This window comes from Glandiceps talaboti, chromosome 10, assembly GCF_964340395.1.
Source record: "Glandiceps talaboti chromosome 10, keGlaTala1.1, whole genome shotgun sequence".
In the NCBI taxonomy this organism is placed as follows: Eukaryota; Metazoa; Hemichordata; class Enteropneusta; family Spengelidae; genus Glandiceps; species Glandiceps talaboti.
Window position 1 is genome coordinate 16244340 of NC_135558.1, and position 27695 is coordinate 16272034.

General features: G+C 36.8%; 2 protein-coding genes across 3 annotated transcripts in view; one reads left to right on the top strand and one right to left on the bottom strand.

Moving 5' to 3' along the window:
• The first annotated feature begins 7830 nt into the window (after positions 1-7830).
• LOC144440916 (histamine N-methyltransferase A-like) lies at positions 7831-14637 on the top strand. Its single transcript, XM_078130375.1, has 3 exons — positions 7831-8087; positions 12647-12964; positions 13456-14637. The coding sequence occupies exons 1-3, from the start codon at positions 7880-7882 to the stop codon at positions 13803-13805; spliced, it is 876 nt and encodes a 291-aa protein (XP_077986501.1). The 5' UTR covers positions 7831-7879; the 3' UTR covers positions 13806-14637.
• A 3646-nt stretch (positions 14638-18283) lies between these two features.
• Positions 18284-27695, bottom strand: part of LOC144441198 (uncharacterized) — a 44356-nt gene continuing 34944 nt past the window's right edge. For both annotated transcript variants that reach the window (XM_078130750.1, XM_078130749.1), the window contains exons 3-9: positions 26858-27009; positions 24787-24945; positions 23433-23706; positions 21677-21791; positions 21335-21406; positions 20223-20326; positions 18284-18550 (exon numbers count right to left, since the gene is read on the bottom strand). In XM_078130750.1, the coding sequence (XP_077986876.1) occupies positions 18412-18550; positions 20223-20326; positions 21335-21406; positions 21677-21791; positions 23433-23706; positions 24787-24945; positions 26858-27009 (1015 nt within the window). In that variant the 3' untranslated portion in view covers positions 18284-18411. The remainder of the gene's footprint in view (positions 18551-20222; positions 20327-21334; positions 21407-21676; positions 21792-23432; positions 23707-24786; positions 24946-26857; positions 27010-27695) is intronic.

A 27695-nucleotide genomic window follows, 5' to 3' on the forward strand; every position in this document is an offset into this window, starting at 1 on the left:
GACTGGATGAACAGTTATAGTTAACTTTGATTGAAAGATATGAAAGGAACTTGTCAACTCAAGAACGACATCACATCGTTTGACCGCATGAGGGCGTGATACATGATCCTGAAAAAGGACCGATTTTACGGAGTTGTGACGTACAGGAATAGTATATACCATGGTACAAAGAACATTGTTTACTTCGTGTCCATGGTGATCAGACGTATCAAAAACTTGTGATTTCGACACATAGGCATTGAAGTACAGATCCCATGACAGCTGTGCGCTGTTCATTTTAGCCCAAGATGCAAGAAATATGGAGTCGACGTCTAAAGCAAATATGATGGAATTATAGAAAGAGCGACACTTAGTGCTCCAAATGAAGTAACTCACCAAGTAAAATTTGCACTCTTTCTTCTGACAATTTGTACTGAGTAACCACATGTACACAGAATGTCAGGCTAACTGAGAAGATATAATTCGTTAGCTAGTACTCATGATGTGTGTGCTGTTATTTGAACAAATGTATGTTCAGCTAGCAAGATAGCTTTAGTTAAATAAAAAGTCTTGTAATTAACGACCAATGGATTCCCAAATCTCGCGAGAGTTTGTGTTAAAAAGTAAACTTAGAGGACGGATATCTATCACACCCTTATGTGAATACTCTTGAAACATAAATTGCATTTGTGGTGGCACAACATAATTATTTTTTTTAAAGCGTTTGTTTCCGATAACATGACTTGAGAAAATAGGCCAGGATTTTATTTTATTTTCTCGACCTAAAGACAAGACATTCGTTGGCATGGTCACAATATACTTCTGTTTGATGGGGTATAAAAGTATGAGGTGAGTGAAGATTCAGATGATTACACGTGAAGTAGACGAACACAACATACATACTATATTATATAAATTCAACTTGCAGCCTGAAAAAAAAGACTTGCTTCTAGAAAATTTCCATGATATCAAAAGAAAATTCTACCCATTTTATCTTTACGACTGTAATTTGTGTAGGGTTGGCGGCTAAAACCAAGGGCTGATCCGGTTGCCTGAAACACACAGGTTTTTCTTAACCGGACCGAACACGAAATAGCGACCAATAAAAATACACCAACTGCTGTCGGTGGCTAGAAGTACATAAACTTGCAATATTGATAATGTTATTCTGTTTAATTTTGTATATTTTTGTTTGACATTCAAATACTAACCTCAGTTATTCTATCCATTGCGACAACGCATGTCATGGTTGTGAATTGATCGCCAGAAATCAAACTGTCGTGACGTTTTTCGAAAAAAATACATCTATATAAGAAAAATTGCATTTCTTGACAGTTGTCGCTTTGTTCGTAGTCTATTTTTTAAATGCACGAATGAAACCGGAAATGACGTTTTGGGTAAAGCGAATGACCATGGCCGTTTTCTTATCGTCTGCTACTCTTCTATGAACGAAACTCCCGACATATAAATTTTCCGTCCAGTTTTGAATTATATCCCAGTCGATAGATACAGAAATATTACTGTAAAAATGAGCTATATCTAAATAAATAAGTAATTACAAAAAATGACTAATGAGCGCTTCTTGGCGAGCTTTACACGAACAAGCCCTTAATGATTTTGAGGTATCGAGGGTCTTGCCTCTGTCATGTTATGAGCGGCCACAAACGCATGCATCAAACGTCACATCCGTTGAAACCGGAAGAAGATTATTAAAGTTGACAAATTGAGAGAAAAGCAGTTTAAAATCACACTTTGTTACCGAAATGTGGGCGAAATTCCCTCCAAAATGTTAAAGATAAACTTCTACAATAATGAACTCATTGAATGTTTCACATGCCCCCCCCCCCTCGCTGTGACGTAATGTAAGTCTATGTGTTTTGAATAAATTATATTTTTACCATACGGGAACTTTGCAATATTAAAGTTTTAATTTAAAAGCATTGCTCTTCTTAAAAACAGACGCAGTACAATTTTATATATTTATAGTGAAAGAGTTTACAAACCTGATTATTTTGCCTACATGTATTCATTTGTTATATAAAAAACATAAAAAGTTTTAAAAGCAATAAAGTACTATGTGTAGCACGAATTTCAGTTGACCGAATAATTGTTTGTGTGTGTGCATAGTTGGTACAGGACCAGTTTTAGTGGTATAAACCGTACTCACGAACTGTGACAGAGTCGTGGGGGTCTTGGTAGTCTGTACGGGATGCCGTGACGGGGCGCCCTCACGAGGGCGAAACGTCACGACGTATCTTACAGTCTAGGGTCTTGGATTTTGTCTCAGAATTTCGCGTAAGTCCAGGAAGCGAATTTCCTTCGTGTTCAAACCCAACCATAGTTGGTTTAACAATTCAGACCACTAAACGAACATACTAGCAACGCCTATTGTATATTTGGTGTGAATGATCCTACTATCGCAGCGATCGTCTTTCAAGCATACCTTTTTTGTTTTCAACTCTCTGAAGACTGTCGAACGTTTTGCAAAACGACACTTCGGGTCTTTGCGGTTATTTGCGATTGACTCGGAGTGTATCCATTGGAAAAGGTCAAAGGTTAGGCCTAAAAACTTGAATTGTGTGGTTCCGATTACACTCAATTTTAGAATAGGTGGGGTAGGTAGATTTTTAATTTAAATTTTTTTTTGACGTGTGAGTGTCTAGTTCAGGAAGATAGATATTCATATTTTCATTGTTTTCCATATGATCTTTGTATTATATTGGTTTCTAAGTTGATGCAAGATTCCACATCCACTATTTATCGCGAGAGGTTACAATTTTCGCGATTTTATTTTTTTTCTCGAATACGTAAAAATAAATGTGTAGGTGTCAGCAGTGAAAAACTAGATGGGTTTGGTTAACTGGAACCAAATTTTTTTTTTGGCCTTAGTGGTCTAAGATTTGACCATACCTGGTATAAAACTGAGAGACTGTAGGGCTAATTTGCATATGGTTGAGTGTTTGTTCAGTGTGATAATCGAATCTCCAAGAAGTAACAGATCATTGGTAATATAGGGTGTTTAAAGAAGAACACAGGGGCTTGAAATTGGCCATTTTTGTTTACAGTTACTTTTTTGTTTATTGTGTACGTCTGTCTTTACAAAAAATAGTTGTTTGTTTGTTTGTTTGTTTGTTTGTTTGTTTGTTTGTTTACTTATTTTTTGCTCCTTCAAAATATCTTTTCCCTACAAGGTGCCATAATAGTCATGAGTAATAAAGTCATGATTTTAAAAACTGGTGTCTTTTTTACCAATTCAATTTTAACTTGTTCTTTTGTTGGTTTTAGCAAACCACTTAACCACTTAGGTGGTTTAACAATTCAGACCACTAAACGAACATACTAGCAACGCCTATTGTATATTTGGTGTGAATGATCCTACTATCGCAGCGATCGTCTTTCAAGCATACCTTTTTTGTTTTCAACTCTCTGAAGACTGTCGAACGTTTTGCAAAACGACACTTCGGGTCTTTGCGGTTATTTGCGATTGACTCGGAGTGTATCCATTGGAAAAGGTCAAAGGTTAGGCCTAAAAACTTGAATTGTGTGGTTCCGATTACACTCAATTTTAGAATAGGTGGGGTAGGTAGATTTTTAATTTAAATTTTTTTTTGACGTGTGAGTGTCTAGTTCAGGAAGATAGATATTCATATTTTCATTGTTTTCCATATGATCTTTGTATTATATTGGTTTCTAAGTTGATGCAAGATTCCACATCCACTATTTATCGCGAGAGGTTACAATTTTCGCGATTTTATTTTTTTTCTCGAATACGTAAAAATAAATGTGTAGGTGTCAGCAGTGAAAAACTAGATGGGTTTGGTTAACTGGAACCAAATTTTTTTTTTGGCCTTAGTGGTCTAAGATTTGACCATACCTGGTATAAAACTGAGAGACTGTAGGGCTAATTTGCATATGGTTGAGTGTTTGTTCAGTGTGATAATCGAATCTCCAAGAAGTAACAGATCATTGGTAATATAGGGTGTTTAAAGAAGAACACAGGGGCTTGAAATTGGCCATTTTTGTTTACAGTTACTTTTTTGTTTATTGTGTACGTCTGTCTTTACAAAAAATAGTTGTTTGTTTGTTTGTTTGTTTGTTTGTTTGTTTGTTTGTTTACTTATTTTTTGCTCCTTCAAAATATCTTTTCCCTACAAGGTGCCATAATAGTCATGAGTAATAAAGTCATGATTTTAAAAACTGGTGTCTTTTTTACCAATTCAATTTTAACTTGTTCTTTTGTTGGTTTTAGCAAACCACTTAACCACTTAGGTAGTGTGGTTGTTGTACGTACGTACTCATGAATTGGAGATTTAGGGTGAACGGAAGGTAATTTAGTATGAGTTTCAGAAGTCCTTGCGAAGAAAATTAGCTTTACTACCATGACTTAAAGAGGAACTGTCTTATAAACTGTCTTATAAATGTTAGACTTTATGAAATGTATCAACAACCACACTCCCTATATTGCCGGTCAAGCAAAAACATTGACGTGCGAAACAGAAAGGTTGGAGTTGGCCATACCAAAAAGATAACACTTCGCCCAGTGTCTAGCTAGAATTTCATCTCTCAATCTACTAAATGTCATCGTTAAAGCGGGTTGAGGTAGCGTGGTGGCATGCTATGGGGGTACCAGACTAGAACACCAACAAGGGAAAAAACATTTAAAACATTGATTCGGAACTTCTAAAGTTCATCGAGGCCATAAAAAAGGCTGATTACACGAGTTTGCGAACTATTGCACAATTAACCGTAACGTCTGAATACATCCAAGACTTTCTACCTGAGATACCCCCAGGTCATAAATGTTTGCTTCTACACAAGTCATCCAAGTTGAGTACCCCCCACAAACAAGCAAAAACATTTTTTTTCAATTTTCTCCTTAGTTGCTTTGATTTCGACTGCTCGAAATGAAACTGACATGACACTTGGAAACTTTAATTGCATTATTTCAAAACAATGACTCATATTGTATTCACATGAAATTTACATACTGACCATAATTCCATATTGCCATTAAATGAAGTACTTTGTTTGAGTTTTTGCTTTGTTACTAAGGTAACCAGATTTGCTATACAGATTGATTCTATGTCGTTTTGGAAGCATACGCTCAATAGGTCAGCAGTGTCACCAGAGCTAGAGGGCGATTGATGGGGTCAAAGCACTAGGTCAATCATTTGATTGTTTGTGCGCGTTTTCTCAAACCATTGATGTCTCATCGATGCTAAAACCATATTTGTCATTACAAGAAAAACAACAGTGATAATTATTAGAAACCGTAAGACCGATCGTGGAGAGAAAAAAGTGAAAAAGCTACTTCTCGCATTTAAAATGGGGTTACGAGCAGTTGTGGAGAATCGACAGTGAAAAAAAATACTTCTTCTTCACTGGGCCATGACTTGACCGCCGGTCGTGGAGAATAGACAGTGAAAAAAATACTACTTCTTCAATGGGCTACTTACCGTACATTGTATAAAAACTATCTACATTGTCTCCCCATGAAAGAAGTATCCATGGTAACATTAATAAGATTTCAATGAGGGGTTCTAATATTGTACCCAAAATCAATAAATGCATCTAGTAGCATAGCGTTTGGGCCTCACAGTGTGTGCAGTGCCACTTAACTGTTTCAACAATTTGAGAATGAGATATAAGGAGCGAGACCAATATATATATTTCCAATCAATGTAGGATGAAAAATAAAATTCTTTTACTTTTGGGGTGTTGTGTAGTTCTCATCCTACAGAAACGATTTTAATTTTTAATGGGTCTGTTTGTACCCCTAAATATGCAATTATAATTTTCTTTTTAAAAAATATTCCCCAAATTGAGAAATGGAAGAATTTTCACAATAGCACAGCACTAAAATAAAGTGTCAACAAAAGAACTATTTTTCCTCACTACATACTAGCTTTGTATTCATAGTAAATACTACATACTGATTTGAAATTGGATGGACATTTTAAATTTTGGCCAATTAAGTTGGGGGGGGGGGAGAACTAAATGTTTTTAGCTTTTTTAACTATTGACCCTACCCCTAATGTGTTGATTTATCATACATAATTATGTACTGACAGAACTATCCCTTGGTGCCCATGTGTTCCAATATTATGAAATTTCATGTGAATTTTGTCCAAAAATGTTGAAATTTGGAAGAGGGGAGTCATAATTATGAATATTATGACCACTTTGGCTTTGGGAGAAATACATAAACTCTACACATGATCATGAATAGTGTGGTTGATTTATCATACATGTGAACTGACAGAAATATACCTTGGTGCCTGTGTGTTCCAATATTATACAATGTCAAGCGATTTTTGTTCAAAATGTTGAAATTTTGATGGGGTGGGGGTCACATTTTTTACTGGCATTTTAAAGTTAGCATACACACAATGATTTTTGTTGTATAATTATGAAGAGGCATTGGTACATTATACATATGTGCAAAGTTAAACAATCTCATTTTAATTTTTGTCAAAATTCAACAAAATTTCATAATAAATGTCTGTCAAAAATGTCAAAATTTAGATGGGGTGTGGGGGTGACAATTTCAATTCTAGAATTTAAACGGACGTGGTGACCCACTATTATTTTGTCATTGATCAATAGCTGGAATAATACATAGTACACATACAACATATAAAAATAATCTATCACAGACTTTTATCCTTTTTTAAAATTTTTTTTAAATTTTTTTTTTTTTACAGTTTTCTTACATTTTTCTTTAAAAATCGTAAAGCAGCTGGGGATAAAATAACATAGCATTTTATGAAATAATGAAAAGAAATTACAAACAAATATATCTGGACATAATATACATTGCACTAAAATATGTAAGTTCATTAATTAAAAAAATAAGTGCTCCAAGGATAATCTTTAACTGTCAAAAATTGTGATGTAGCTAATAATTGTAAATCTACTTATTTTGACCCCCCAAAATATGTGTAGATACAAGAAACGGTCATTATCTTGAAAACAAAGGTGGTGACATAGTATTTTCTTTGCATTTTTACATATTCAGATATCACTGCTTAGGTATGCAAAGTAAAAGAAAAATCTATCGACTTTTTTGAATTTGACACTAGGGAATACACGACTATTCAGAATTTCATGGTAAAGAATATGTAACATATCATCATGTTCAGGTGGAGCATATTTCCAAAATTCTGTAGGGATTTCATCTTGCCCTGGCCTGGGACGCTTTTTTGTTTTTAAGTATGTCAATACATTTCCGAATCTCCCCCATTGTGATTGGACAATTTAGTTCTCAACAGTCGATGCTAGGTCGGTCCTGCATGTTTAATTCATCTCTGTAGTTGTGGGTTAGCTCATAGAATAAATGTCGTGGGCTATGAGCTAATGTAAATCTGACGGTCGGAAAGTTTGTCGCAATGGATATAAAAGGTGTCAAATTCAAATTCAGATCAACTTTAAAATGTACCAATCACTATATAATAAATGTCATGGGCTATGATATAAATGAGTGTATACGGTCTGACGAAAGTTTGTCGCAAGTTTCAAAGTGTCATACCATTTTCTATATAGTTGCCTTTTATTACTAGCTCGCATGGTTCTTTGAGTAAAAGTAATGACCAGAAATTTTGTCGCATTGGAAACAATTTCGCATTGTTACGTGCGACAGAATTTCCGACGAATTTCTACGCATGCGCATATCATAGAACCGGAAACTTTGGCGCAGTGGAAATTTTGGCACACGACACCGGCTATGAGCTGCCAGCCAACCAGTAGTTGACAAGTACAACACATTTTACATACATAATTACAAACGGTTGCTGTGGCCGGTTGGTGTATTGTATGGGATGATCTGATCACCACTTTTACTGAACCCCGACACCTACAGGTTTGTACGGCCATCCAATCCAATACGTCTGCTAATATTGACATGGGGTCCCAGACGAAAGTAACACCGCTAATGTTCTCTCCTAGCGATTACCAACGCTGCCTGGATGCCTATCTCAGAAACACGGACAGGGCAACGAAAGTGTACGAGATTTGTTCCACCTCAGTTCCACAGAAAATAATAAATGGTGTCACTTCAAGTGGAGAAGACGTTGACATATTCAGATACCTCGGAGTTGGCAGCGGATCAGGTACGTATTCCTGATGTCCTCCAGATTTGCCGGATGACATCCGACGTTCTACGTTTTGTTGTTCATATATCTCGTCGGGCTATACCAGATCTGTGTTTACGTGTGTCAATACACCGTCTATAATCATAGACCCTCCACCCAAAAGTGTTGGGTGGAGGGTCTATTCTACAAACGCTGTCATTCATGTCATGGAAGTTGGAACATAGTTTGTGTAAGTACTGCAGTGCTGTGTCCATAGCACTGTACTCTGTATCGTTGTACAGACTCCGAGAAGGGCCGGGGCGCATATATTTCCAGAAAGTGATTACCATGGAAAATCGAAAGGCCCAGAAAGATAACAATAAATCACTGTGTACAATATTGTTGCATATAAATGTTATTGTGACATTTTGGAAGTACAAGCTGTGTCACAGTGTATGTACGTGTATACAATGTGCGGAAGAATGACATGTCCAGTGTGTATGCAATTTATAAACATTTGTAATGTATTTCGTACGTGTACATCTGCACATGTATCAAATTTGGAAAAGACGTACCGTACTGGGATTTTGACGCTAATTTTGGCGAGGACACGTTCCAGGGAACGCATTATAAAAAGGTGACCGCTGGAATGACCGTGGAATGATACGATCGCAAATAGAGCGGACGAGGCTCCGAAAACTTCCATTGACAGCAGCAAATTATACAATCGCCACCGTGGCGACAACGTTTTATATCATTTTTTTCCGCCAATTAGGAATTTTATTCGCATTTTGCGACTGTGGCGAGCGCTAGCGCGAAATCTGGGTCTGAAGTGTGATTTTAGTCACAGGCACTTGAGTCAATGTGTATGATTAAAAAAATGTATACATTTTTCCCCCAAATCATACAGATTGATTGGAGTGCCTGTGATTTTAGTGAGTACCAAGAACCCCCGAGTAATGATGAACTAATAAAATAATAATTTCATTCTTATTTGGTCATGACTTCATTCTTATTCCATTCTTATTTGGTCATGATTTCATTCTTATTCCATTATTATTTGGTCATGATTTCATTCTTATTTGGTCACGATTTCATTCCTATTTGGTCATGATTTCATTCGTATGACTACCCAACACCGGACTTCACGGCATTTCACAGCATTTTACTGCCTACGAGTAACTATATTCCATGTACGCGACAGCCTAGAGTGGGTGTTGGGTGCTCATCTCACTTTTACATCTCAAAAAACACAAAACAAATTGTCAATAATTGAATCTTCAATTTGGTCACAAAACTACTGATTGGAAAATGTGACTCTCCCCCAAACATTATAATGCAAAATATGACCCTCCCCAAAAACAGGCCTAGGTTTGTAAAATGTGACCCATCCCACCCGATTCCTCCAGCCCTCCCCTGTAAATACTGGAGGCGCCTTAAAATAACTGGTATTTCTGTTGCTCTGTTGATAATGCGTGCCCCTGTCTATATACTTATTTGTATTCATCACAGGCAAGTCCAAATTACACAATAACAAAAACGTAAAGTAACCATTCTCGCAAACCAGAGCTGGTATCTATTTCGGATCCGTGACACTGCGATTAACCTATTGGCAGTGCGTCGTGAACGGTGCTGTAAAAAGGCTGTGGTATACGTACGACGTTAAAAATAACAAAATAGACTATAAAGAGGACAAAAAGACCATACATATTAGGCTAGCAGCACAACAAACAAAAAAATACACAAAACAACAAAAGACAGCTTGTAAAGGGAATGGTTGAACAGCTGTCAATGATATCTACTAGTGACACACCATAGACCCTGGTGGAGGGTCTATGGACACACCCAACATCAACCAGATACAAACTGAATGCCTCTATTGTAAAGCCCTCTGGCCATAAGATGTTTTAAAATTACCAAGTGGTTTCATGTTGGAACATAAATGCTAATTTATCAAAAGACACAATTGTAAATTCCTTTTGTCGCTCTCTCCTTTCACTCTGTCATTCATTGAATTTAACTGATATATGTTAAATAGTAGAGTTGGAACATATCATTCATCTATTATAAAATAGATCCATGAACCATCTGTCCAGGGGTCACTTGCATTGCAAGTACTGCACTGGTGCAAGTGTTGTCGATTATGTATTAGTGTCGACTTCATTCTTTGACAAATGTGTTAATTTTTCGTACCGAATCTAAATCACCTTCCTCCCATTTTCTCGATATCAATAAGATTATTAGACCAGGGAGTGTCCAGATTTTACTTCCAGGGGGACCCCAGAGGATTTCCCTTTTTTCCTTGTGTATGTTTTTCATGGCCCCCTACAAAAGCGTGGGAAAAATTGATGCGCCCTGCAAGTTCTTGATTTTTTCCATGCCCCTCCCCCATAGACTTACACACGCACACTATACATACACAAAATACATAAAAATGTATGTATGTTTTTCTTTAATCGTCAAAATGTGAATGGTTTCCTGTCTTCACAATCTGATGTGAAAAGGAAACATATACCTGGTAGTACGTACATGCAGAAAATAAGTAAATTCATTGAAAATCATTATCACATTGGTGAACTGTACATGGAATTCATTAGGGATACATTTACATAGAATAATTCACAAAATGTAGTTACTGTTCAAATACAGACTGGGTATCTCCATGTATATACAGAATACCACGTCCTATGCCTTAAATTCACAATCCAGGTCACTACATGGATGTTTTTGAAACCTCAAACACGAACCAAACTGTAGATGACTTCCAACCCCGTGCCAACATAAACCAGATTTAATATAAACTGAATGCCTCCAAGGGCAAAACCATATATCTTTGGGCCTACACACATTATTGGAATGCAAAATTCTAAACTATAGCTATTACACATGATGTACCACTTATTTGGAAAATCAATTATATGAAACGAAATTTGAAGCTTGTATAGTTAACATATTGCCTAATTATTAAAAAACATTGATTATGCAAATTAACCATATAGATTATAAGTTACAACATCAAGCGTTAAATGACACATGCACTTCAGAGGATTTAGAGGCTTTAGAGGATGCGCGTCCTGTCATGGTTAATATATGTACCAAATTATATGGAATTGAAACGTGCATTCCACAGATATAGTGCTTAATTACCGAATGTCATTAATTATGCAAATTATTCATTAAAACTGTAATCTACATCAACAAACCTTATAGGACATATGCGTTTTGTTATGGTTAACATATGAACAAAATTATATTAAACTTGAAGTATGCCTTCCAAAGATATAGCCTAATTACTCAAAACAATTAATTATGCAAAAAGCTAATTAATGTTCATTGGATGTTTACCAAAGTCTAATCAGTTCTTGCCATTAGCATATGGAAGATGTGTAGCAAATTTCATTATGACTGAGACAGCCGTTGTTAAGAAAATGACGACACAGACAGAAAGACGCACAGATGGACGGACAGATAGACAGACATACAGGCACATACACAGACAAAGACACAGACAGACCGACACACATCACCATTTCAATACCTCCCCTTACGGGAGGTAAAAAGCTTTATACTTCAGATATAGCCTAATTAACAAAATTCATTAATTATGCAAATTAATTTGTAAATCTGCTGCTGTGCACCGTGGCTTGTTGAAACTTGTTACATGTATATTGAATAGGAAATCACAGCAGCAGCCTTTTTGGTTTGATGCCGCGTGGAAAGATTTCAAAGCTCAGAAATATAAATGTTTAGACTCCGCTCATTATAGGAATCACACACTCAGATATGTCACAATAGTATTAAAATTTTATTAACAACAACACCTAAAACTTTAGACATGGTGGTCAAATATGTTTTCAAAACACAGTAAACACGAAAAAAATGGCGACCGCACCTCAACGCAGTCTCTTCGAGTATTGACAAATGAGGCATTGAACGAAACATGAATGTGTTTATTGTCTGATTAGCAATCAGTGTTTGTGTCCTTCGTTCTGGAGAAGTAGGTAATGGCGGTGGTGGAAGCTGTTTCCGGGGTGGACTTGCAGGTAACGGGGATGGTCTGTAATGCCACTTGCACCCTGGGTTTGTGAATGAGTAGCAGGTGTCTGGTACCACTGATGAGACGGGCTGCAGCATTCAGAAATGACTGCAGACGATCTATCTGGTATTATGAAATTCCATACAATAGGCATGGCCATTGCAGTAATCGAGCCATTCATAGCACTACATATTACTACATACTGATTTGAAATTGATTATTGTGTTGTCTGAAACAATTTTCAATTTTCACCATTTTCGTTAGAAGGGGGGGGGGGTGAGGTTGGGGTTTGAGGCCTAAATAAAGGAATTGAGTGTTTTATCCTACATTGAACTTTTGATCTCGTCTCATAGGGTTACCAGGTTAGGGCTAAATAAATGTTCACTAGCTAGCGAAAAGTCAGCTGTGGTAGGGGAAATGTGAGAATAAAAATCACGACTGGACTGTAGGCTTAGATTATGGTTATTAACAAAAGTGCCAACATCAACGACTCTGTCAGTCTAGCTGCCTTAACATTTCAGCTTCAATTATCAACATGGTCATTTTTTTTTCTTTATTCCAGGTGAGGCCGACATTAACGTTTTGATTGAGCTCAAGAAGACATATCCAAAAATACGGGCGACTATTTGGGAGCCTTCGTCTGGTCTGATTGAAGATTTCAAGGAGAGAGTTAAAGACCAGCCCGCTCTAGACGACATAGAATTTGAGTGGAAGACGGTGTCGATCGAAGAACAAATGAAGAATGGTACAAACGGTGAACGTTTCCATTGCATACTTCTAGTTGGTGTTATGGCGTACTTAGATGAAATGGCTCCCCCGATGAAATATTTGTACAATTTATTGTCAAAATCTGGGACTATGTTCAATGTTAACAGCGCAGGTAAGGTGAAGTCTGTGTCTTTATAAATAATCAGCATTATAAAGAGCGTATTTCCTACATTTGACACAGCCATGACTATACAGAGTGAATGCGAGGGCGGCTAGGTTATGACGTCACCTCCGGTATTGGCAGACGACTGCACTGTGCTTACAATAGTGAGTGAAAGTGATAATTTTTTTGGAAATGGAATGATTTTAGCCTATATTTTTTATTTTAGACCACTGTTTTTGCAAAAGTGTCGGCTCACTTTAAACTGTGCTTATTATTCGTTCATCGTGTTTTCAAGGAAATATAAAACATATCATGTTGTGTTGGCCACTATTTCAAAAAATATTTACTCTCAGTAATCCCTGATTTTTTCCCTTCATTTTAACTGAGAATGCGCCAAAAATTTTCTTAGGCAAGGTAACGGGAAAGTTGAATCATTTAGTTCTGAGGAGCATAATAATGCATAATGTATAATAACGTCTCAATCTTTTAACTGTCACTAGATTCGAGCGTCTTTGACAACCTACGGCTGAAGTTCCCTGAGCTATTGTATAGGCATAAAAGCGTACACACTAGCGACATAGTTACAGTATTCGAAGAAATCGGAGCTGAGGTTACCCTAGAAGAAGTAAAGGCAGTGGTGGATATCACAAAGTGCCTACAGCAGGATTCGGACGAGGGAAATGACATCCTAGATTTAATAACACACACTCTCAATTTTAGGAAAACTGTTCCTAAAGAGACATACGATAGTGTGTTTCAGTTATTGTTAAGTCCCCCAATGGTTGAAAAGAGAGATGGTAAAGTGTTTGTTGATAACACCAGAGATGTTATCATTGTCCGCAGAGCTTGACTTGGTTTCCGTTTTCATGATCACAATATCCTGATGTGACGTAACATGTGGGGCTTTACACCCTTACCTTTTTACCTTCGGGAAGGTTACGTTATGCTTTTATCTATCTATCTATCTATCTATCTATCTATCTATCTATCTATCTATCTATCTATCTATCTATCTATCTATCTATCTATCTATCTGTCTGTCTGTCTGGGAATACGTTAAAAAATAAGATAAGAAATAGATTGGTAGTATAGTTTAATGACGAGAATAATGAAGGGAATGGACATCCTATAGGATAGGGTCTCTCCATTGGTGACTATTTTGGGGTAGTGTTTGTTTGTTGTTGTTTATTAATATATTTATCGGTTTATTTGTTACGTTTGTTTGCTTGTTTACTTATTTGTTTATTTATTTATTTGTGTTTGTTTACTTGTTTTTGTAAATAAAACTAACAGCCTGAGCTCCCTGTGATATAACAGTCGAGTCGTCATGGAAATACAGTGAAAGTCAAACGATCGATTGTCTTCTGCATGCTTGTCTATTGTGGTCTGAGCGCTAAATTGACAGTAAATATTTAATACGCAGAATACGCGATGTGCAAAGACTGTACTTACACCACAGGGTTCAGCGAGCATGTAGTCGATTGACCGATTATCTTCTGGGAGATTATCACACTCGTTTATGCATCAGCTAGTATACTACTTCCTACTAATGTGTGTGCATGATTGACTGTTTGTCCGGTGTGATAATCTCCCAGAAGATTAGACATAAAGCAAATTTTCGCGGTAACTGATCCATGCTAATTATAAGATTAGAGGTGTTTTAATTTAGATAAGAGGAGAAGAATGGACAAGGTGTCTTTATTTAGTCAATAAAAGTCTGAAATCATCATGTGAAACGATTTCTTTTGAACGTGTTTATTGTATATGTGTTAGTTTGAATGTACTGTATTTGTATGTGTACACGTGCATCGATTTAGTGTATGTGTACATCTAGATAAAGAAACGGTGTATGCATGCACGTATGAGCATGAAAGTCTACTATACTATACGCAAGTCTGTCTGTCTGTATGTCTCTCTCTCTCTCTCTCTCTCTAGTAGATCTCTCTCTCTCTCTCTCTCTCTCTCTCTCTCTTTTACAAAGACAAATGCTAGAAACTAATACTGTTTGTATGTTTTGACTCAAAATGGCAGTGGTCAGGTTTTACGCAATAACGCGACTAACAGAATTGGAATGCAAAATTGTAAAGGCTTTATCAACAAAATAGCGCCAGTGGCATTGTAGCACAACTGTATTTGACTGTTACTATGGACGTGGTCTTGTTGCTATGCATATTTGCATCATATTCATTTCACCTATCGATGTCTCGCTGAGGCGTACATTTTATCCTCTTTATCGATCGTTGATTTGCAATCCATACTGACAACACTACCATGAAACCTTCAGGGGGTTGCTGTGGATGTCGGATGATGTTGGACTCATTCCTAAAAGTGTTGTATCAATTTAGAACATACTTGTCTTTATATAACCCTACTTACTCTTCACAACAGGGAACTTGCAATCCAGACTGAGCATGCTCAGATGCAAAGGACGATGGGATTATCTGTGGTTATCGCAATATCTAATCTGCAGCTACCCATAAAATAAACCTCCCGCAATGCTCAAGGGTAACTATGAATTGATTATTTGTGGTTGCAAGCAATGGAACATTTTTGTTTACAATGCTTATTGATTAGTATTTATTATCACATTTCCCATGATGCAACATTCAACATGGCGGGTTTGCAAGTTCCCTATCAATAAACCACATAATTTAAAAGCAGCTCCGGGAAGTAGCATAAGTGTTAGTAATTTCATTGGCAGTTGCATCATTATAGTCTTTCGACTGTGTAAGTTTGGTATAATAATTTATGCATGTGACCTCAATCCATACATTAGCTAGGGTTAAGTCATGTGGGGTTAGAATTTTAATTATCATCTCCTCTCTCGCCGAGCATTTCCTAACGAATTGTACTGCAGTGAACGCCCAAGTGTAACTTGTTAGTAGGATTTTGAACGTTTGCCTGCTGTGAGAATCTTACAAACTGTGTACAACATCAGCGAATTGCTGTAAAAGTATTAGAACAACATAATGAACCTGAAGATTTAGTTATGTATTAGTTTATTGTCATTTGGTTCAAAAACCCCATAATTTATTTACAGAAGTTGTTTTACTGATATATCAAAAATAACACACACCAAAAATCAAGTTAATTTACAATGAGAACTATTGACTTCTATATAATTTATCAACATTTTATAACTCACACCTGTCCTGCCAGTGACTCTTCAACTCTGGTTATGTAATCAAGCACCCACACAATATGCTATATCCAGTTCAAAAAACAAGTTTTCACACCAAATTCTCTTTGAGTTTGTTGAATTCATGGAGATCAGTCCAAGTTCAAAGGATGCACACTGCCTAGAGAGGTCAGAACTTTAGGAACTGTATGATGTCAAAAACAAGAGCTCAGTTCCCAAAGTGATTAATGGGGAACACCACTCCAGGAAATAAGGGTATTTTCATAAATTTGTGGTTTTGCAGAGTCATGATGGGTGAATGGTTAGCGTGACCGACTTGGAATCTACAGGTTGTAGGTTCGAGTCCTGTCGCTGCCTGCTGTTTGTTTCTGAGTGGCTAAAGTCCTTGGGCAAGATATGAACCACAACTGTGCCTCAGTCAACCCAGCTGTATAATTATGGGCCTGATAGGATGTAGGTTGCAATGTGAAGGCTTTAATCCTATGCGCTTAAATGGCTGCAATGGATTGTATGCTCCCTGGGGAGTTGAGAAAGAATAAAAGGGTCGTTGTGCTGTTCTGATCCGTGTCAGGTAATAATTGCAAAGCATTTGAACAAGGCAACAGTGCATCACAGCTTGAGTTTCAAATTGGTATATTTTGGCAATCAGGCAAAATTCATGTGACATGAAATCATGAAATTGACTCTTTAGAATCCAAAGTTTCTGAAAATACCTTTATTTTCTGGAGTGGAGTTCCCCTTCAAATTGAATTCTTTTTCTTCGACATAAAATTTCTGACCTACACGGAGGACCTTTGTGGGAATCTAAGTAAAATGAATAAAATCACATACCTGCCTATTTCTTTATTTGGTATAAAAAGATATAATTATATAAATGAAGTTTTTTAAATTCTTCATATCAAAAGTTATATCGTAATACGTACTTGAACAACATCGTAAACCACACACCGCTTTATGGCACCGTCCAAAATGTACCCGCCAATGTGTTCTGGCTAATTGCAGAGTATATGGTACTTGATATGGAAATGATGAAAACACAGAAAGGTACTCGCATTTTACTTTTCATTATTTCTCTCTTTAAGCACTTAGTATTGATACAAAATCTATAATGCAAATGAACCCCTATATATACATGAAGTCCTGTAGCCATATGAAAGAGTTGCATTACAAAAATCAGTATTTCCCAGTAAGTGAAAACGAGATGTAAATTGTGCAATTTTGTGTATGTTTTCACTTTTAAGATCAACAGACAACATGGTGATATAAGCTATTGAATGGACAGTTGGTTTCATTGTACTCACAGCAGGGTGACATTTTTCATGACTTCCGTGTTCTTGTATAGTATATTTTACAGGGGACTTTGAATATTTATGCTATGTGATTACAGATTCACATGAACAGAGGCACCGCTATCATCCACTTGTGTAATCTATCATGTTGAGCAATTAATAGTTTTAGCTTGTTTCTATCTTAGTAAGCGGAGACCTTGATTGCCAGAGTAGTAAATGGAGACATGGGAATTACAGGGGACAGGTTGTTCTGCAACATGTCACTTGATAAACTCTGCCAGTCAAGGATATTATACAACCCTAAATAAATCTGGCCTTCCCCTTAAACTGTTGTATGTTTTGACTCAAAACGGCAGTGGTCAGGTTTTACGCAATAACGCGACTAACAGAATTGGAATGCAAAATTGTAAAGGCTTCGTCAACAAAATAGTGCCAATGGCATTCTGCACAAGTGTTTGCATGTTTTGTATGTTGTTCTATTTCTGGACACAATGTAACCCCCCCCCCCCCCCCCCCCACCACCACTTTTTATGGTGAACATAACACAGCAAGGAAGCAGACGGTGTCCAGTTGTTTTACATTTCAATAACAATGGCCATAGTATTTCAAGTGTTTGTAAGGTTTCTGGAGATGAAGATCTTCTAAGGCAGAAGAAGAAATCATATTCCAATTTAGAACATCAGAACAGGATACAAAAACAATTCATTCCCCATCATCTAGGAGGTTCTGTGCCATTTTTGAAGTGATTCTAACTGCAATATCATTCTTTTCTTCTGTATTCCATTCTACTCCTAACATCATAGATTTCCTACACTTACAGTAGAGGTAGGCTTTAGCTCATAGAAGGGTTAATCCCGAAACATCAGCGATCTATCACCTTATTGGACTGAGTACAATTATCTCAAGTCCCCCCCCCCCCCCATTTTTTTTATCCAAAAAAGGCTCTTAAATCGGCAACATCATACAGTATATTTGAAGGTTTGGAAGGATATTAACCAAACCTGGGTAAAGTCACAACGGTTTCTCCTTTATGTTTTCTGTGCTGCTTCCTTGCAAAATTTCTGAGTTGCTGTACACACTTTCTTGAGGCCACAAACTAAATCCTCCTCTTCGTTGTACGTGAATGCTAAACGCATGCAGTTCTGGAAGTTACCTTTGATGGAAAAGCTGAAATATAACAAGATATACACAATAGTTATGATACATGTAGATAGTGATTTCAGTGAGAAATGTACTTTCTGAGGTGTCAACCCTAATATGTATACTGACAAACAATCTAAATCATTTCCTTGAAACGGTCACATGGGTGTCACGTGAGACCCTTCCGGCCTCCTCTGGTACAACCCATGTGGGTGGTACTTCCATACTTGATATATGGCAGTACAACCCATGTGGGTGGTCCTTCCATGCTTGATATATGGCAGTACAACCCATGTGGGTGGTACTTCCATGATTGATATATGGCAGAACAACCCATGTGGGTGGTACTTCCATGCTTGATATATGGCAGTACAACCCATGTGGGTGGTCCTTCCATGCTTGATATATGGCAGTACAACCCATGTGGGTGGTACTTCCATGATTGATATATGGCAGAACAACCCATGTGGGTGGTACTTGTATGCTTGATATATGGCAGTACAACCCATGTGTGTGGTACTTGTATGCTTGTATTCATAATGTAATATTATCATATATTCAACTAGTCTAGTTCCAAACAGGACAGAGTATTACATACTAAAAACTTCATTACACTTTTCCAATCTAGTCAAGGTAGCTAACATTTCCACATAATTCTGTGCTCCTTCCGACAGGGTTCATATAAACATGATGACGTCCTCGCATCTCCATGTGATCTTAGTTTAAACAGACTTGAGGAGGAGTTGGACATTTGCATATCATTATTACATGCTAAATTCCCGCGATAGTCAAAACATGGTCAAAACAGTTGTATCAAATGTATTAATGAGCGATGACAACAGCCTGTCAATTTGTGATGGATTACTACTGACATACGCCATTTGTTCTTTGCTCACCATGACGTTCAAACACACTTGACACCTTTCGTTGGGACCTTGACTAGACTGGAAAAGTGGAATGAAGTTTTTAATACGTAATACACTGTCCTGTTTGGAACCAGACTAATATTCATCCATAAAAGTAAAAATTATGTACTATTGAGAAAAGTCAACTTAAATTGTGACAACTTCAGCAATGATGTGATTACCAGATAAGTGGGACTCTGCTAAGTTATGTTATCGTTCTACATACATGTACAGCTGAAATTATAATTGTGTTCACTTTCAAATGATCACATGTGTGATAAGAGCTATACTCAACTAAGTAACATCAACAAAACCTTAGATAAGTAACATGTGACCAATAGGGAACTTGCAATCCAAACTGAGCATGCTCAGATGCAAAGGAGTATGGGATTATCTGTGGTTATCATAATACCTAATCTGGCGCTACTGATAAAATAAACCTCCTATAATGGTCAGGGTAACTGGTCATTCGTGGTTACAAACAATGTAATATTATTGTTTACAATGCTAATTGATTAGTATTTATTATCCCGTTTACCATGATGCAACATTCAACATGGCGGGTTTGCAACTTCCCTATTACTACAAGTAATAAATCACAGTAGGTGGGTACAATACAGTATGACAGCTGGGTGCTGATGGGAGAACAACATTGCATATCACTTTCATTAGATAGTTGACCTTTGAACTTAAAATATTCTTTTTTCTCCCAACTTGTACTTAGTTGTGTACAAACAAATACCCCCTAAGGGAGAAAGAGGATTTTCATAGATATATGACATAAGAGTACTTACCTTGGACCAGGCGCAAAGGTCACTTTGTATTCTTTCAAACAATATTCTCGAAGTTCTGTCACACTAACTGACTCTGGTAATACAACCCAAATAAAGTAACCACCCTGTGTACAGAGACAAAAAATTATAAATTACATCAAAGGGGAACATGAGTAAGATTGAGTTTATCTTAGCTGCATTTCTTAGGGATGATTGCACAATGTCACACAAGCTAAATAAATGAACTTTGTTTGTTTAGTCCAAAACCCCTCCCCCTTCCCCTCCCCTCCCCCTAAATGAATGTTCACAAGTGCATATCAACATGTTTATATATTACGTAAAACCATGATGAAAATTGGAACAGTCGTACCACTACAATTGATGCACTTTAAAAACACAGTGAACACATTAAAATATTAATGAAAATCCAGTACTGTTTATCACATTAGCAGTAAATTTTTTAATCAACTTATCAACATCACAATAGTAAATACAGAACCTGTTATCATTGAAGGCGTAAGTTTTCAAATTTTTTTTTAGAAGTCTGAAAACGAAATTCAACATTCACATTGACGTCAGACCTCCTCCTCAAAGTTTGTTTATTGAGCTTGTGTGATATCGTGTGATCATCACTTGTGCTTCAGAAAAATCAGAAATCATATCTATCAACTCTCCTGCATGCTGTAGTGTATCTTGGAGTGTCTCTGAAGTAAAATGATGAAAATTGGCAAACCTAGATTTTTTTAAATCAACTTATCAACATCACAATAGTAAGTACAGAACCTGCTATCATTGAAGGCATGAAAGTTTTCAAAATTTTGTGATGGGGGACGTTACCAACTTCCGAGAATTTAGGACAATTGTCTGAAGTAACACATGCGTCGTGACTTCAGAAAACACTGATGAAGCCATGGTGGATACCTCGCGAAAGCTTTGGTGAGCTAATTGTAAATTTTGGTGCAATACGAAGTTAAACCCATCAATTTAGACTGAACTCTTGCACAGATGAGCTATCATTGATTTATACTATATTTGTTGTGTTAATGCTTAATATATACACAGATGTTGAGGTGAATAATCACTCAGGACAGGTGTTACAAATTGTTAATATGTAAATCTTTGTATGTACAAACCTGAGGTTTGGTAAATTTCACTTCTGGTGGCATTTCCTTCGTCAATACATCACACATGGCATCTAGATGTCGCTTCAAATAAAACAAAACATATTTAAATTATCGCAGTTGGTTATAAACATGCAGCTATTTGTACCAAAAAGTTATAAATATTATCAAAATAGTGAAGGCATTGCGAAAGTAGTTTTGCTGTGATTTAATTTTAACAGTAAGAATAAACATCGCTAAAAGTTATGCTACAATGTATGGAAATCTTTGCAGTGTTTACATGATTTTTTTTCCTTTCATTACCTGATTCCCCAACTTCAGAAAAATCACTGAGAATCATCAATGTTTAAATACCTTGTATTTTTTTTGTAGTTTCAGTACATGTTCAGAAAGTAGACCAAGTTCTATGACACTAGCTAGGATACCAGAAGTGTAATTATTCCAACCTCCACCACTTCTTGTTATACCTCTAAAAAAAAACAAAAAAAAAAGATTTGTCAGCCATTTTGTTAGAAATTTCAAAATTGAACATACGTTAAATGTATATATTTTGGCTGTAGATCTATTTTTAGCTGAATTAGCGGGGATGATTTTTTGTGCCAAATTAAATAAGAGGGTAAATATATTCACAAATTGCAACTACAAGTAATGAAGGCAGATTTATCTTGAATAAGTTGTGAACTGATACATCAACTTTCAAAAGTGTGGCTATGAAATGTATTGACCCAAAAATTTGTTTCCGCCAAACGAAAATTAGTGAAAATGTGAAAAATTCGTCCCTCAGTAAAAAGTGTTTGCACCAAAATAGATATGTTCAAAGTATGCCATGTTCTGTTCATGGACTTTGTGGCCAATTTTGAATGACGAATCATGCATGGGTGCTCTGCGGAAGGGAGAAAATAAATGGTTGAAATTTCTGTCATTGTATTTGTCCATTTATCATTGTGGGGGGCTATTATTCTTGAGGTATGCTCACAATTAAAATAACAAAAGTGTATTGTGTGCTGTTACAAATGACTGCATTTTTTGTTGTTGCTGTCTCATGGTCAACTTATTGCCGGGTCAAGAACAGGTCACATGGTGTGACCAAAAAGTTGAGGTCAAAGTTCAAAGCATGGGTATTGGCTCATAATTTTAATACCTCATGATAGCAATCTCATCATTGGTGTGCATAAACTCCTTACAAATACACAAAGATTTTGTTTGTCTTTGGCAGAAATACTGAAATAAAACTATTATCCTCTAAATGACTGTTTGAACATATACATATAATTAGATGTTATTCCCCAATAGTTTTTCTTCGTTCAGCAACGGAAAATAGTAGTGACCTAAAGGGCCTCTCTTACAATGAGTTGTTAGATGAGTAGTGTGACAAGGCCCCTTAGGTCACGAATATTTTCCGGCTGAATGAAGAAAAATATCGCACAATAACATAATTATACCAGTGCCAGTAATATCAAAGAAAAATCAGGGAAAGTAATGACAATTTTGAACATTTTGACCCATACTTCAACACAGCAAAAACCAGTGACACAGACACATGTGATGTAGAACAACCAGAGTATATATTCCATATTTTTGGTTGACCCTGACTCATGCATGGTATAATACACAGAAAATTGAATTCTTTTTGATTTGTATTGTCTGAGATCACCTCTTTGAATTAAGACAAACCAGTATATTGGGTTTTTGTGGACATACAACGGCGGAACTGAGAGCTTTCAGATAGCAGAGATAGGCACAAACTAAAATGATTGTTGTGCCATAAAGGTATTACTGAATGGACATTGGTCACACAGAAGGATCATGGCATTTCTGATGACTTCCTTGATCTTGTAAGATACATTTTCGGTTACTTTCATTCATTGTTTACACTATCTTGATTTATATGGTGATTATATTCACACAAAGGCAATGCTGTAACCCTGCACTTGTGTAAAAATTACGACATTGACCGACAAAAATAGTTTGTGTCTGTCTTTGCAATTGTATGCTGAAAGCTTGGTTTCCACAGTACTTTTTTTTTTTGACAATTTAAACTAAAAGATTCAAGACAAATGATAGTTTGAATTATTTTGTGAGATAGAAATCACGAAAATCTTGTTCTTACGAAAATCTCAAAACATTGAGAGATCTAACTGGTGCTTCCACCCAGCCACACCGAAGTCCTGGTCCGAGGATCTTGGAAAAAGTGCAATTTGAAATAACATTGCCTTTGTACTCAGGATCCAATTTGTCATCATATGCAAATAATCGTTTAGGAGCAGGTAGAGGTACGTCTTCAGGCTTGTCACCGGGTATATACGACAATAAATTGTAGACATCATCACATACCACAAGTACGTTGTATTTTCTGGCTAGTTGGATAACTTTACGACACTTTTCTGTAATGTAGCACAACAAAAAAGCACAAATGATACGGTGAGATCACCAAGACTGCAAGAAAGGATTCCACACTCAGCACCTTAGAATGTAAGATACATTGTGTTGTGATGCCCTAACTGGGTTGACGGATGAGTGAGGGCGCCCATCATATCTTCGCTCGCAGTCTAGAACCTCCCTAGGGACAACCACATAGTATCACACAAGCTCAACAAATGAACTTCCTTCATTTAGGACAAAACTTCCTCCCTCTATAAACGAACGTTCACAAGTGTGGCATCGACGCATTTATATATGGTGTAAACCATGGTGAAAATTGTAGCGGTCACACTACTCTGATTGATACAATGTAAAAAACATGGTCCACACATTAAAATGCTAACTGGAAACCGCGCACCGTTTATCATATTTGTGGTAAATTTTAATTATCTTATCAACATCCCAGTCGTAAATACAGAACCTTTCATTATTGAAGGTCTTAAAATTTTCGAAATTTGGTTAGAAAGTGGAAATTTAGTTCAGCAATTATATTGACGCCAGACCCCTAGGCCCTAGCTACCCCCTCAACAAATGACATTTGTTTGTGAGTTTGTGTGGCATTGTGCAATTGTCTCCAAGGACTTCAATCATGGAAGTATCGCCATGGGTGTAATGGCTGTTTTGAGTGATTCTGTGCACTACATGAGGTAGTTGTTCATTTGCATGTTTTAAGGGAGATTTCCTTTTGAGTGAGCATAACCCACTAGAATGAGGTGTATTTACTAACACCACAACTTGACAAATTTTTGGGTTAAAATGAAGAAGCCTCCTTTCAAAGTAACACCTAATGACTCTGAAGGTACAATTTTTGTATTTTAGTGTAATAGCAGATTTTCTGAGTTAGATTTGATATCTTGCAAAATTCAATATGTCTGTCCTCATGTAAATCATTTGAAATCCGATTACATTTCCAGGAGTTTTTGAGTCAGTAACCCTCAGGAATTTTTTCGACCAACTTTTGTCATTTTCCAGGAACATTTAGCAGTAGTAGTACACGTCCATCTAACAGGTATGTCTTGAATATGTTTCTCCAATTCACTTACCTTCAGGAAGGCAAAATCCTCTAGGGTTGTTGAAAGTTGGAACGAGGTACACCATTGCCCAGTATGGTTTTGTGTCGGTAATCTCACGACTTGATTTTTGTTGATATTCAGACAAAAGTTTGTCAAGGTCATCAATGTTGAGGCTGTCAGCACTGGGAACTGGACAGAGAAGAAAATGGATACAACTGTTGAGTTATAATTAGATATCATTCCCCCAATATTTTTCTTCGTTAAGCCAAGGAAAGTACGTGTGACCCTAAGGAGCAGTGTGCCCTCTAAGCCAATTAGATGTGCTACTGACGCACACAATTTCTAATGACGCATCAAAATTTGATGTTCCCCTATCTCTTACTATGTGGTGACTCACACGAAATCCCAGTTCTTCTCATTTTGACTCACAACAACAAAATTAGGCTATCATTAGAGGGCACACTGCAGTAAGGAGCCCTTGTCAACCCTTAGGTCACAAATATTCTCCAGATGAATGAAGAAAAATATTGGGGAATAATATAATTATACCATAGCCAGTGATATAAAAAAAAAATTGGGGAAAGTAATGGCAATTTTGAGTGTTTTGACTCATATTTCAAACACTGCAGAAGTTCAGAACCAATGACGTAGACGTGCGTTATCATGACATAGATGCATGTTGCAGAATGACCAGAGTATATATTCCATATTTTTTTGTTGAACCTGGCTCATGCATGGTACAACTGTTAACATCAAACCGTGGACAAACAGAACCTGTTACAAACAGCGAAAGTAAACAACTGAATTGGATTAATAACACTTCGCACAGCATGTACAGGAACTTGTATTACCATGTACATTCCATTCCATCATTTGATAAGAACAGTTTTATGACCACTTTAACAATTTCCAGTTCCCCCGAAGAGGCCATAAAACTGTTCTTATTAAAACCATGGTGTGTAATACTAGCCTCTGCTGTTCCAGCATGCTGAGACAAGTGTTATAACAGGTTTCGTTTGTCCATACTCTGGTATCTGCAGTTGTATAACCATCTTATTACAGCCAATGTCATCTAAGCTGGGCAAAACAGTGTGTGTGACAAATGTATTTTTCTCCTGGTTGTGAGACGACTCAGTGTTATTGGGTGTTGACATCATTTTGGTAAAAATAGATATCAGATAAGTAAATAAATAAATAAATAAACAAAGCTGGCTCTCCACAGTCATAAGGGGCAAGATCAACAGTTCAAAGTAGGACAAGAAAAATCATCAAATTGAGAAATGGAAGACTTTTTGCTACAGTGATAGCAAATGCATATCACTAAAAATCATTGTACATGTACAGTGAGGTGTCAATAAAAGAGAATTTTTCTCACTACTTTAATAATACTGGCTTTGTATTTATAGTACTACATACTATGACATACTGAATTAAAATTAATTGTGCTGTATGAAACAATTATCAATTTTGCCTGATTATGTTAGAAGTGGGGGGGGGGGGGATAACCAAAATAATTTTTTTTTATCTTACATTGAACTATTGATCTCGCTCCTATCTAGACTGTAATATACGTTGTGTCAATCTGCCCTCACCAGCCTCCTCTCTGGGTGGGAGGCTGACCAATGTGTGAGGGTGCCCCGTCATGGCGTACCTTACTGACTTAGCTCCTATCTAGACTCTCTCACAGTCCTCGGAGCTTCACTTTACTAAAGTTGACGCAAAATGAATTATTTTGTATACACCGATACCATCTACAAAAGGTACTCCAAGATAGTACTTGAATAACCTTGTACTGTGTGCCCTCATCGACCACATAGAGATATCTGTTCGTTGACATGTGACTGCGACGCTCCATGTTTTCTCAAAGCCCGGGGCCCGGAAAACACACAGAGCGTCGCAGTCACACGTCAACGAATGGTTATCTCTATCATGGTCGATGAGGGCGCACAGTACAAGATTATTCAAGTACGGTGATATAGCTGGCATCAGGACATACAAAATAATTCGTTTAGCTTTAATTTTTGTAAAGCGAAGCTCCGAGGGCTGTGAGAGAGTCTAAGCTCCTATCATGTCTAAAGCAAGAACACTTGACAGGTCTTACCAGGCACTACTGTCATCCCCATTTCTTTAAACATATCTAAAGCAATAAAATATGTTGGATCTTCCACAAACACTATATCACCTCTGTTGAATAGCAGTGTTCCAATCATGTACAGACCATGTGAAGCACCGCATGTCACCATTAGGTCTTCACTAACAGAAAAAAAGAGAACATGTAATTATATAAGTATGTACATACAATTAAGGGCAAAAAAAAAATAAATCTGGTTCTGGTCAGCGCGCACGTGCCCTGAATACCCTCGCGTCGATCCTTTTTTCCCCTGATAATTTTTGCTGTCCCGTTCCTTATTTATTCCTGATATCAGGAGAACAAGCAGCTGAAATCTACCCTACATGCCAAGACTGCTTAAATACAAAGCCTAAACTGCTTCGAGGAAAAAGGAAGTTTTTCAAGAGATAAATATGATAGAACAGAGTATGTAAAGTGTCAAAAATATGTGTATTTACCAATTTGCAAAAAAAAAAAAAAAAAAAAAAAAAAAATAGGAAAAAAAAGAAAGAAAAGAATTCGCGTCATCGCACCACTCTAGAAAGTTTACCCTGACCAGAACCAGATATTTTTTTTTTGGCCTAATCTTGTTTCTCCCAACTTGAATCTTTTTTTTTTGTATACAAACAAATATCTCCCGGTAGAAAGAGGATTAAAAACCATACAATATGAAACAAAATATCGTCTGGCTCAACAAAAATCTTAAAGTATTATTAAACACTGCTATATTTTTTTGTCTAACCAACAGTGCTAAATACACAAACACACACACACACACACACACACACACACACCCACACACATACACACACACATGTACATGTACACA